The following is a 13678-nucleotide window of genomic DNA, read 5'->3' as shown; positions in this document are numbered from 1 at the left end:
CCCCGCTATCCAGTTTCCCTCTGAAAAGATATCAATGTTATTAATTTCTTGAGGATTCTTCCATATACTTTTATGTAGTACAAGAAAAATACAAAATATATAGAAAAAAATAGAAAATACAACTATATAATGCTTTTTATTTCTTTTTTTAAACATAAATGATGGCATACTATATGTAAGGTTATGAACCTGGCCTTTTAAAAATAACAATATGGATTAAAGATATTTCTTTAGCTACATACAGAGTGTTTTCTCATTCTCTTTTATAGCTATATAAAAACATATAGAAATATAAAAAACATATAAAAACATATAGAAATATCTATATTTTGAGAAATTCTCTTACTTCAAATAAATAGCCATGTCTAAAGGAATACTTGAAAATGTTTCCCACGGATATTTAATGGTTATGATATTTATAGTAGTTGGGTTTTTAACCGGAGGTAGATTATAATAAAATTGAGTATCATTTGCCTTCCTAAAAATTTAAATGTGTATTTCAAATGATGTATCATCTAACTTAGTTCTCACAATGTCCCCGAGGAAGGAACCTATTTTAGGGTCCATTTCACACCCAATCTTATTAGTTAAGACCTGAAGGATTAATAAAAATAATAAACACTCTGATTAAAAGAATAGAAGGTTAAAGCTCATGGATTCCTACCCCTTTCAACAGCTCTTTGCAATTTAGAAGTTTATTTCCATAAAACAGACTCTAACCTAGTGACCTCATACTTCAAAAGTAACACTCTGCTGAGAGTACTGACCTGCATTGATTACTGCATCAAAATACCCTGGAAAGTTCTGATTAATTTTAATATAAAGGTCCACTCTGGAGACAGCAAATTCAATTTCTGCACGGCTGAATAATCCTTTTCTCCGCAAATGTCCCTCATATTTTTCCTTGTTCATGGGCACCACCAAGATATAGCGAGGCTCAAAATAGGAGTATTTCAAACTTCTTACACCCTAGGCGTTTAAAGAAAAGATAATAAGGTGGAAACATAGGCATGATTTAGAGATCATTTTGGAGACATCTGACAATAGAGTGTATAATAAGTAGTATTATATTGAAGAATTTATCTGTAGAATTAGCCACTATTTTCCCACAAATATTTCAAGATTCAATGACTTTTCTCTCTTCATCAAATATTAAATTGTCATTAGAAATATTAGATAGAATTCATTCCACCTGGTTTTTCTCTAATTAATCATTTTAATGAATATGACTGCTAAAAAGGAAAATGGCTGGATATAAAATAGGTAATTCACTTTATTACTGTAAAGTAATTTCAATTCTGTCTTTAAAAACGCATCCATATAGCACCAGAAGAGAGCCCTTACGAAGAGAAAGCTCCTTTTTCACCCTTGTCAATACATTGTGGGACCTTTCCTGCCAGCAGCCTGTGTGGGCCAGTTCCAGTGACATCCTACAGGCTCTGTCCAGAGCCCAGAAGGCTGAGCTCAGGGTAAGCTGCTCATCACAGCACAAGGCAGCCTCAGTACAGTTTGTGAACCCAGCGAGCTTGGCTGTGACCACAGCTCCCACAAAGCCCCCAGCTCCCTACACATTATTCCCAAAGGATCTTAAAGTCCCTTTCGTCTCAATTCTATCAACATCAGTTGAACTCAAGTTCAAAATCTTTGTTTTAAAATTTTGGTAGGAAGGAATCCAAGCTCTTTTTAAATAATTTCTGGAAGAGTCAATGACAACCATAGTTTGGAAAAATACATCAGTTGGAGAGAACCAAGGGAATAAAACATGGTTTATAGACTCAACCTTCTGGAAATGAGTAGGAGTAAGCTCTCAGGGAGGAAAAAGTAAATCAGGAGCCATCACTCAGATAACTGTTCAAGTGGAAAAAGGTAGACACAAAGAGGATGGAGTATTTCTGCACTCAAAAACACATTCGTTTTTGTTTCTGCCTTGTCCAAAGAAGAAAATGTTTTTTAGAACTGGTCTTTTTTAAAAAAATAATTAGCATAGGAACAAAAAATAACCCTCTTTAAGATACAAAACCAGTCAACTGCAGAAAGATAAGAATGCAAGGATTGTGCAGAAAGTTAAGAGGTGGAAGAAACGGGAGTGATTTTGCTGAAGCTAGGGAACACTTAAACCCATACAAGGGGCTGAAAGGGAGTTGCAGTCTCTTGTCTGTGGTGTTACAGAAGGAAACACAGAAAGGATTCAGAGTCTACAGAAAATACTAGACTTTCCTACGCTTTGTTTTCTGGAAGTTTGGTCTACTTGAGCCATTTTTTGCCCCCTGATTACAAAAGTGTTATACTGCTCAATGGAAGTAACTTGAGAAAAATTACTATCTTTGAAGTAATTTTTATATAATGAAGTTATATATTTTTTAAACTCTGGATCTTAATTTTATAAAAAAACTCTGGATACTCCAATTTGAGAAGATAGCTGGGGAAAGATGGCATATGGAGGCAGAGAGAAAAGTCAAACTTGCAAAGCCTAAATTGCTGGAAGTATAAAAATACTGCACCCGGTGAACATGTGGAGCCACAAGATGCATAGCCCAACTGTCTGCAGAGACTCAAGGAACAAGGGATACCACTCAGGGCTGCCATTGTCCTGAGGGGGCGAGGAGCCAGGACCACACTTGGCAGTAACTGGACTTTATCTAACATGTCTTTGTATAAACAGACCAAGTTGTAAAAAGAAAAATAATAATAATATAGGGAGGAAATAAAAGAAAATAAATTTTGAGTGGTAGTTTTCCTCCTACTATATGTACAATTTCTTGTATTTTAATCAAAATGCTGTCTCTTTGCACCTGCTTCCTTATTAACTACAAATGGAACACCTCACGCTTTGGCATGCATTTCTCTTGGGCCTGGCAGCATGCTATCTGCCCCACACTGTAGACCCGACCTCAAACACACACACACACACACACACACACACACACACACACAATTGATTGAATAAACAACACTTACTTCTATTTCCATATGAATACAGCTTGCTAATCCATCTCTTGCGATACCTTCTACGGTGTCCCTATTTAATCCATAATTGTGATTACCATAATTAAATGTTAGAATGAATTTCCCCTGGAATTTGAGAAGCACAAAGATTTTGTGTGTATAAGTAACCATAATAGAATTTAACATATGTAAAATAATTTGATGTCTTAGTTTTATATAATTCTATAAAACTTCCAAATATGAGAAAATATGTAAGAGTGACAAATTAACAATGAGTTTATGAAGCTTAATATCAAACTTTGTGATAGAGAAATTTATTCAGAATTCTTAGCTGACCCAAAAATAGGTTTTTGGAAATAATCCATAGAGAGAAGGATCAAGGACTGGAGTTTATGGTAGGACAGACCATTTTGCCTACTTACCTACTTCCTGCCAAATCCACACCACAAACCTTCACTATTGAGAGCAAAACTAATAGCTTGCCCTTTCCTGCCGCCATTTCAGCTTCGCCAGCATTCAAGGGAATCCAAAATACACTCCCATTTCCCAAAACCTTGCATTCCAAGATAAGCCATGAGTTATGGATAATTCCTAATGGCCATGAATTACAGTGACATCCCAAAAGCTTTGAAAAATAGGCCCATCCTGCTTTTCCTCATAAAGATAGCATTTTATTGAAACTACCCCAAATCGCTGCCTGCCCTAGAGTCATTTGAACTATAAATACTGCCCTCTCTCTGCATTCTGGAAAATTGGTTTCTCTGACAGCTGTATTCCTTTCCAAAAAATACAAGTGAAGTAAAAAAAAAAAAAATACAATTTTGAGAGCAAAACTGTGACTTTTTCTGGACAATATTCATCTAAACTGGGAGGCTGGTAACAACAGAAGGAATAAAAATGTGGGTAATCTTGGGATGTGTGACATCTCACACACATGACTTTAAAATAAATAATGAAGCAAGAGCTTCCAGGGCTGCGCTGAATCCCATCGAATGGCAGCACCATTAAGAACAGCAAGCAGTTAAGAGCCCACTGCTCCCCTCCTGGCCCCAGGTGTTCTAGAGATATGGGTGGAAGGGGAAAGGGCTGTCTCAGGGGACAGGACTAGGCAGGAGACACAGGGTGCCTCTAGGGCTTGGGTGAGTCTCTGGAGGATGTGTCTGCTGCAGATGATGAGGAAAATCTGTCTCCCCCACAATCAAAAGAAGGTTCTGTGATGGATTCTAAAGTTAAAAAGTCAACAATAAATATCCTTAAAATTTTACTCCTTCAATGTCATACTCTCTGTTCTTTGAAAAAAAAAAATTCTTTATAGATAGATAGGTAGGTATCCGGCTCTCCTTTTAGGCATATACTCGATCCTGTTTACTGTGTGTGATGGTTAATTTTGTGTGTCAACTTGCAGAATGTTGGGGAGGAGATTAACATTTTAATTGTTGCGTTTGGAGGAAGGGGATTCCCCTCCATAATGTGGGTGGGTCTCTCTGAATTAGCTGAAGGCCTGCACAGAAAATAAAGGTCAGTCTTTGCACATCATCTACACCTCTGACTCTCCTGGGTCTCCAGGCTGCTGACCCACATTACAGGTTTGGCTTTGCCAATCTCAATAACCATGTGAGCCCATTTCTTATACTAAATCTCTTTCTACACACATACACACAACTACTGGTTCTGTTTCTCTGAAGAACCCTGACTAATACCCTGTTACCCCGTTTTCAAAATGTGTACATATTTGGATTATTTTCAGATATATAAGTTCATTCATTTGTGTGTACAAGGACCTTCCTCTGCAGATCCCAAAAAACGTTTTCTGGAAGGATGCAGGGTTGGGGGAAATCTTGCGTTGTGGATACATATAAAAGATATTGCATTGGACTGATTTGTTAGTAATTGAGTTGTAGTCCCCACGCCCCATAGTTTGGGTTGGTGATACTCCTCTCATTTCTTTCTGCATGTGGATTACCTAATAAGTAGCAATCATTTTATTTCCAAATACTCCAGGTCTGTGGTTTTGATTCCACAAGAGAGGGGCAGTGTCTGTGGGTAAGTGACTGTGTGTGCTCCTGTTAAAGGGTTCATGTGTCAACGGGCACGTGTAGGAATGACGTATGGGTTGGGCAGGTGTTTGTTGGGGGAGGCATGTAAATGTAGGAGGGTGCACAGGCCCTTGTGTTGTACCTGTCACGGCAAATAGATGTGACTGCTCATATAGGTGCATGGGGATGGGGTATGCCAGGGTGTCTGTCAAAGGGGACCAGGGTAGGTGTTATGTGGAAAAGGGGTCTATGTACACAGGGCAGAGTATGGGGGCCTGGTTGGCAAATCTGACAATGTGTCATGAATTTATTATCTCTAGGTTTCTCTCTCTTCATTAGACAGTCTCCCATGTTAAAGAAAAGGAGATCAGAGGCAAAATTCAGGTGGAAGAAAATTACATTATATTGAAGTAATGCAGATAGCAAAAACAGTAAAAAGGAGTAATTCTCAAACACAGAGGATTTTTGTAGAGGCAGTAAACTATAAGGCTAAATATAGCAGAGGAGTTTCTTAGGCTAGGAATGGAACCAGACCAACTTGATCATAAACCTATAACGTGTGGAACCTCAGGAGAGCATTGGAGTACTGAGCGCAGGTGAACTGCACTAAGGCAAAAATGCCTCCAACAGGAGACATTAGCATTAATTTAGGGAACTAGCTGTCTTTCACCCTAGAGTCCTAGGAGAACGCTTCTTACTAAAACTCCTCTATTAAAGCTCTGAGAAATATGAAATTCCAGAATTCTCTTAATAAATCAAATGATACTGCCAAAATACAGGCTAGGAGAGAAAATCATAATGTCCATGATATTTATTTTATTTTTATTTTTTTAGTTGTAGCTGGACACAATACCTTTATTTTATTTATTGGTGCTGAGGATCGAACCCAGGGCCTTGAATGTGCTAGGCGAGCGCTGTACCACTGAGCCACAACCCCAGCCCTGGCCAAGCTATTTCTGTGACAAGGTTGGAGGGAAAGCTGCCCTTGCAGTATAGATAGGACTTTCTCACATGTTTCTCTGAGTGTAAGAGAAGTCCTGAAAACACATGCCATTCAAATTAAACTAATGGAAACTGTGTGATTCTATCTATACACTGCAGATGTGAGCCAGGTCTATTATTTGGGGGTGAAGTCAGAGGAAAGAGTGGGGGAAAGGAGGTGGGAGGGCTGTAGCTGTAGCAGTAGTGCTGGTTGGGAGGTGATTTTATTTTAATTTTATTTTTTTAATTGGAGCATTATAATTTACATACCAGTGGAATTATTGTGCCATATTTGTACATGTGTATAACATAACTTGATCATTATCCATCCCCTTTTTCCTCCCCTCCTGGTCTGCCTGCTCTGTTCTACTCATCTCCCTTCTGTTATTGTAAGTATTACTTTAACTAATGCATTATAATTATATATAAGCAGGATTCAATGTGGCCTATCTGTACATGATCGTAGCATCCTTTGGTAGATTTCCCTCCAGTACTAGCCCTGCCCTCTGCTCCTCCCTCCCCTTCCTCTGCTCTCCTAGGCTCCTGGAAGGTGATTTTTCATAGGCAAAAACATTCAGTTTTTCAGTAGACTTTAGAAGAAATAAGAAGTGGTGTAGGAGTCACTGGCCAAGGAAAGAATGATAATATAAACAAAAATAAGAAAAACATAGATTTACATATTCATTCGTTGTAATGAGGATACATCACACTCTCAGTTTAACTGAAGCCCCCGGTGGCTGTGGAGTATGAAAGTATTTACTTTCAAAAATAAAACACAGTAGGGTTGTGAGGATTCCCTTTGCATGGGAAGGCCAAGAGGGAAGGAGTACATTCTTTTTAAGACAATGAATTAAAACACAACAGTGTCATGCTCTACCACCAGTGACTAGAGTAGCAGGTTTTTTTGGTCCAAACAAAAACAGAAAGATACAAATTGAACCAGATTTAAAACAAGCACAAAATTAAATTTTTCTCTTCTTTCAAATCACTATTTCCTATTATTTCCAACGGAGAACAGACGTTATACAATTAAAAACAAAGGAAACCAGTCTTACCATGTTCAGCATTTCATCAAAAACTTCTTGAGAAATAAAATGATAGTCAACTCGATCCCCTTCTCCAAAGTAAGGTGGTCTTGTTGTGTGGCAGGCCCTGAAATCATAAAATAAGTAACCTAGTCTATTTCTATTAACTTTGAATTCAAAATGAGTAAGATCTCAGTATAAAGAATGTTTTTGAAAATAAAATTGATCCATAAATCAGAAAGCAATAGAATTGTGGAAACACCATGGTTCTGAAGTGCTAGGTTACTTTCAATCACCAGAGTCTTCAAGGATCACACGAATCTTGGATTATCAGGATCAACTTTTTGCACACTGCTATTGGTCACTTACTGGATCATCCCCTCTGAAGATGATATTTTTACTCTCCCACGTGCTTTCCCGTTCTCTCTGCTCTAGTAGCCTGTTCTGCAGGCCCCTCTCCTGTCCCTCCACGTGCCTGGCCACTTGTTTTCAGGACTGGGTTTAAGCATCACTCCCCCACCCCCGCCAGTGTTCTTCCCCACCTCCCAGGGCTGCATTATGCACCTCTTTATTCTCTCATAGACTCAGCCTATGCCAATTGCATTCCAGTACTTTGGGGGGCTCCCCCAGACCCCACCCTGACTTGAAGACAGAGTCATCTCGTCCACCCTGTGCTGCACTGATTCTAGTGCTGAATGGAATCCTTAACTCAACCTTTTCTATCCCCTGCCAGAAAGGGCCCCCCACCCACCACACCCCAATTACTCTCTATGACCAGAACTGCCTCTTTCACACAGTGAGCTGATTTTTCCTCTCTTCCCCAGCAGAACATATAAATCACGAGGGGAGGAATTTGTCTGGCTCAGCATATTCACCACTGCATTCCAAACGCCTGGCTCACAGCAGGTATCCCCTAATTGTTTGTAAAATGGATTAAAATTTACATGTGTGAAGTACATAAGAAGAGCTCCATTGTAAGGATGATTATAAAAGTGACTTGTCCTAGGTCACACTGCAGGCGGGTATCAGAACTAGACTATGATGGTCCCAATTACCCAAGACTCTAGATTACCTATCACCCCACCTTCCCCATGTTAAGCTTGGGGATGCAAATGGATTTTTGGATTAGCCTGTAATTTTAAAACACGAGATGTGAACAGCTAGACGCTTGACATTGATCCCTCACAAAACCTATCAGGCAGGTATTCCTATTTTTATTCTATAGATGGTGAAACTGAGTCACAGTTACTATGGACCTTGCTAAGCAGCAATGCCAGGATGCCTCCAAATCAATTCTTTAAAAAAAAAATATACATATATATATACATATATATATATATATATATATTTACTTGTAGTTGGTCACAGTACCTTTCTTTCTTTCTTTCTTTCTTTCTTTCTTTCTTTCTTTCTTTCTTTCTTTCTTTCTTTATTTTTATGTGGTACTGAGGATTGAAGCCAGGGCCTCTCACGTGCTGGGTAAGCGCGCTACTGCTGAGCCACATCCCCAATCCCAAATCAATTCTTTTTAAGATCACAGTAATGAAGAGGGTAAAGTCGAAACCACAAGAGTCTCTCCATTTCAAAGGCAAAGATAAAAAAAATCCAAGCACTGCTCCTCTTCTATTTTAATGAAGAACAAACTATACCAGGAAGTTTTCAGGTCCTAATAATATTTCCCATTGTACACTAGGGAGAGACTGTGCATTCTTGGAGGAGACTGTCAAAACACCTTGGCGTTTGTTCTGTTGTTCGAATGCGCTGGTGTTTCTTCCCATGCTTGGCAGGGACCTGAGACCCTCCGTCTACTGGTGTCCCTGACAGAGAAGATAAACCTGTGGCCCTGCACCCTGTGCCACAAACCCTCAGCATAGTCTTCAAAGGCTACGCGGGATTTACATTTCCCAACAGAGAAATTGAGCGGCACAGATTTTTTTCAGAGTTTCTAAAAGGAAGACAAAACAAAGAAGCGTTTGAAGCATCAGACAGGTAAAGAGCCGGCTGCTGTGATGTGGAGGATGCTCACCACAGGTTTGTGGCGGAACTTTCTTTGGAGGAGCACTTGATGACCTGCGGTGCTTGTGTCTGTCACCCAATTTTTACACACAGAAGCGTTCACTGTAGAGCATGCAGCCCAAATGTGAACATCTTACAAGGAAAACACTTCACAGGGAAAGCCATGTTTCCCAAACTTACTTTGAAAAAATGATGCCAGATTTTAGACAAACAAATCCGCTTGGACCATCGCTTTCAATATCCCTCCTCTCCTCCACCTAAATATGTCCATGGGTTTGTTATTTACTGATTAATTTACCGGCTAAGTCATGGTCCATAACAGGAGCTACACTCTTGTTAGTTCCACTTAACAGAGGAAAGGATTGAGGTGGGACTGACCCCAGACAGTGTCTCCGGCGGTAAAAGCCCAAGGTTGAGCTTAGCCATTCTAAGGACAGACATGGAGACCACAGAAAGCAGGGGACAGGAAGGAAAAGAATCATCTGGATGGCCAGGCCAAATTAGTGGAAAAGAAAGTATCCAGGGAAATTTAATGGGAAGAACAGATGTCTGAGAAGAGCTAGCAGGTGGATAAGGAAGTAGACTTCTTTTTTTTTTTTTTTTTTTTTTTCAGTGTGATTCAGAAGCCTGCAGATTTAGAATCTAATTCTGGACCAGATTGCCTCAGGAAATAATGACTTCTTGCTGCTCCCAGTGTTTAGGCAGAGGCTTGGCTGGGAGCACATCTGAATTCAAGCACATTAGAACATGCTGTGTAGAGCTGGTGAGTGGGCACTTCCAATGTACGCCCTCAAATGCCCAGGTGTCCAGCCAAATCCATCAGGTAGGTAAGTTACGCTGGTCCTCACATCCAATGCAAATATTCGTCATCGAATGTGGGACACACTCTAGGGATCATGAGCGCAGGGATTCCAGCACACACTGTGTCTGAGGGTCAGATTCCACAAAAGCCACGACTCTGTCATGTTCCAGTAGCTGTTCATCACCTTAGAATGCCTGCCATCGTCATATTCTAGCTGGTCTTCTTGGGTCCAGCCTTCCTTTCCTGAGCCCTGTCCCAAATTTCCCACAGGGTATGCTTTCCAAAACACAACTGGGAACTGTTTAGAAACCCTTGGTGATCAGACCTCCGTCAGTCTGTCCCGTCTTGTCTTCTGTCACTGTCCTTCACAGCTCAGGCTTAGCCATGCCACAACCTGTACTCTCAGTTAATGCACCACGCCTGCTGTTCTCAGCGGTGCAGCTCAACGCCAGCCCAGCACCCGCTCTCTCTTCCACTTCTATTAGAGGCTCTTTACTTCCTCAGAATAGTACCCATCAAACCATCCTGTAAGAGAATTTCCCATTTAAACCCCATACTAGACTGAACGGAAACTGCCAGGAGGACAAGACTCATGTCTGTTCGTTTCAGCTTTATCACCAACACATGACACACGGATGGCACTCAATGAATACTGAGCGAATGAATAAATGAGCCGTTTTACAAGTTTGCCACATTTGTAGAAATGGACACATTAGATTAGAAACCGCATCTACGTTGCTATACCTCAGACCATCTCATGCAATGAAAGAGCTGTGGTCTTTTACTTTATTATAATGGTAAAAATAAAATAGATTTAGTAGTCAACACCATGAGAAGGTTATAATGGTTATGAAAATAGAGATTGCTATAAAATAGAGATGTAAAGGAGAATAAAGTTTTTCTTCCCAGACTATTCAGATCACTAAAGTGGTCTTAAATCTAGAAGATAAACAGGCTTGCTGGTGTTGTTCTGTGGTACCTTCATGATTTGGCACTCTTCCAGGAAGTCAGTGATTTGTGCGGCAATATAGAGCCAGAAATAAATAGACAGACTTTGAAGGCAACCAGCGAATATCTCCAGGCCCCTTATAACTAAAACAGGTAAAGAAAAGACATCCAACTTATTTCTAAAACCAAGAACAAATAGTAAAATCAAACATCAAAACCTAAGACCAGAGCAGACTCTTCATCCACACCATTTGTTATAGGACTGAATTGTTTTTTTTATTTGTTTATCTGGACATGCAACTTAGCTTGTGAAAACTTTGCTGAACACCTTGATCTTGAGTGAATGTGATTTGAAAAGAAAGTAAAATACAGGAGAAAATGGAATACATAACAGGGAGAGAAAAGATTCAAGCCAAATGGCAGGGAAAGTGCCTTTGCAAATGCTTTCAAGTTTCACAGAGAGACTGTATTCATGCCTGCTTTCGTTTAATTAAAAACCAATAAAACTTATGTTGGATAAAGAATAAAAGAAAAGAAAATCTAAACAAGAGAAAGGACTTGCCCTGAAGATGTGCTTTGGTTTTATCTCCTTTTAATTAGAAAGTTGCTGTGTATAATAGTGGAGCTATCTTACTTTCTCAATGGAGGAAATGGCTAGCCATATAATATCCTCTTTTATCCAATAACATGGTCTTTGATCTGGGCATTGATGAAATTCTCAGGACGATTTGCCACTGAACAAGCCCTGGTCTCTGCCTCCAGGAGGATGACAATGAGCCTGTGAGGGAGGCGAGTGAGTGAGTTGGTGGGGGCAGTGAGGAGTCTCTCCACTCACCACTAATTCCATTGAGAGGAGAACAATCACAGTGGCAGCAATACAGGACATGAAATTTATTTTAGAATTTTGTTTTGCCATCTTGTGCTGCCACACAAATTTTATATCATACCAATTATCTGAGTTCCCCACCAGACTACAAATTTCCTGGAGACTTGGACCTCCTCAGTCTGATTAACACTCCATCTTCAGGGGCTATCATATGGGAGAAACTCAAAAATACCTACTGATTGAATGAACTCATCCATTTCTCCATATCTATTAGGAAATCATCTATGCTTTTATCATAGTCATTTCCACTAAATATTAGGTACATTACTATGAATCAAGCCTTCCATTCACTCACCCAGTCATTTCTTTTTTTTTTTTTTGAGAGTGTGAATGCAGTCCCCCCACTACCACAAATTATGCAGTAGAGGTTCCTGCATTTGGGGAAATCACGGGGTCAGCACATCCGGAGTGCAATGGATAAGCCTCACCCTGGGAAAACCACCTTCATGATCAAGGTATCTCCCCTGCCAGGTAAGTATCGCCCAGTCATTTAACACTCAGTGCCAGGCCATATGCTGAGCACTGAGAACTCAGCAGTGAACAAAGCTGACATGGCCCCTACCCACATTGGGCTTGCAGACAAGCAGAGAAAACAAACATTAAATAAATCAATTGAAATGTGGAGGATAAGCATTCTAACAAGGGAAATACAAGATTTGGGGGAATTGAGTCATTGGGGGTGCTAAGCCAGCTAAGAATGTGGGGGTGACAGGACCAGAGTCTTGATGGTAGTCAACAAACACTCCAGGCACACAGGGACCAGCATGCTTCAGCAACAGCACATCACAAATGCAAAGCTCTGGGCAACACAATTGGTATAGAGACGTGAAAGGAACCAGAGAAAGCCTGGCTCCCTAGGTCGCTTTGGTTTGCTAAAAGGTTCCAAACTTACACATTAGCACAACAGTTCAGCATATGCCCTTTGTCCCAGTTTGACTTCGCATTCACTGTGTTCAACTTATCTTTTAGGACAGGTTCAGTACCTTCATAATGACACTTTCTGCTTTTTATTCTAATATTAGCTTTTAATTTATTTTGTTACTTTAGAATATTAAAATATATTAATCAAATCATTCTGTAGCATGTATGTCTTAAAGTTGTTGAGATGCAGATTGCAATTTAAAATATTTAAATAAGTTGACCTGTTTAAAATAGTATTTACATTATTTGAACTTGTGTAGCTTAAGGGGAAGGAATTTTTTTGTAAGAGCCTAAGTTTGCATTTATTTTTTCTTGCTGTCCTATATATCTTTGTAGTCACATCCTCAGCTCATCAACACACACCACTAATCTAAAAGTAATTTCTTTACTATAATAAAAAATAAAGAGGAAAACTGCTGAAGAGACCACAGCAGCAATTCTAAATCGCATTCACAGGAACCTTTAAAACATCGTAAACCCAGCTGGATGGTTTTCTTGGATGGTTCTAGTTTTTCGAGATATATCTTCTATTTTAACTGGGCCATTAGGGAATCAGTCACCAAATATTTGCTCCAGAAGAGAGTCTATCGAGTGCTAACCTAAAGGGAAGGACAGGAGATGTTTTTGCTGCCTCTTTTCTGTCCTTGTTGCTGCTGAAAGGTGCCCCAGAAGAGGAAGACCAAGCTCACGAGCTGCCAGCACATGTCCCAAGCAAGCAAGCTGGGGCCGCTGAGCCCTGGAGCACAGCCCACCCAACACTGTGATTCACGGCTGCACCTCGAGGCAACGGGAGGAGCCTGCCTTCAAGCGCCATCCTGATCAGTTATAAAGAAGAGCACTCTCAAGCTCTGGAGAGTGATTTGGGCTGGCATTGAATCAAGTTAAACATCTGGAGGATTAAAATTTTAAAAGTACATGTATACTACAGTACAATAAATGGCAGAGAAGCCAGTGGACCTTTCATGGAAGAGGCATCTAATGGCCTGGATGTACCACTGATTGATTGCTTCAGGGAGTGATCACAGCTATGTGCTTACTGTCTGTTTCACAAAAGACCAAATCTTCTTGCTACTTGTTAAGTTCCATAACTAGGAAGTATGCTTTAACAATCATCTCG

The 13678-nt window shown here is 40.0% G+C and overlaps 1 protein-coding gene and 1 non-coding gene across 3 annotated transcripts in view; both read right to left on the bottom strand.

Moving 5' to 3' along the window:
- Positions 1 to 13678, bottom strand: part of Lrguk (leucine rich repeats and guanylate kinase domain containing) — a 103355-nt gene that overhangs the window by 42392 nt on the left and 47285 nt on the right. For both annotated transcript variants that reach the window (XM_040291409.2, XM_005331129.4), the window contains exons 12-14: positions 7019 to 7115; positions 2959 to 3072; positions 768 to 969 (exon numbers count right to left, since the gene is read on the bottom strand). In XM_040291409.2, coding sequence (XP_040147343.2) covers positions 768 to 969; positions 2959 to 3072; positions 7019 to 7115 — 413 coding nt within the window. The remainder of the gene's footprint in view (positions 1 to 767; positions 970 to 2958; positions 3073 to 7018; positions 7116 to 13678) is intronic.
- Positions 11960 to 12119, bottom strand: LOC120892064 (U1 spliceosomal RNA). The gene has a single exon (XR_005736735.1). It is a non-coding gene; the product is annotated as a U1 spliceosomal RNA (small nuclear RNA).

The sequence above is a fragment of the Ictidomys tridecemlineatus genome, chromosome 2 (assembly GCF_052094955.1).
Source record: "Ictidomys tridecemlineatus isolate mIctTri1 chromosome 2, mIctTri1.hap1, whole genome shotgun sequence".
Lineage (NCBI taxonomy): Eukaryota > Metazoa > Chordata > Mammalia > Rodentia > Sciuridae > Ictidomys > Ictidomys tridecemlineatus.
Note: the sequence above shows the minus strand (reverse complement) of the source record. Positions and strands in the feature narration are given on the sequence as shown.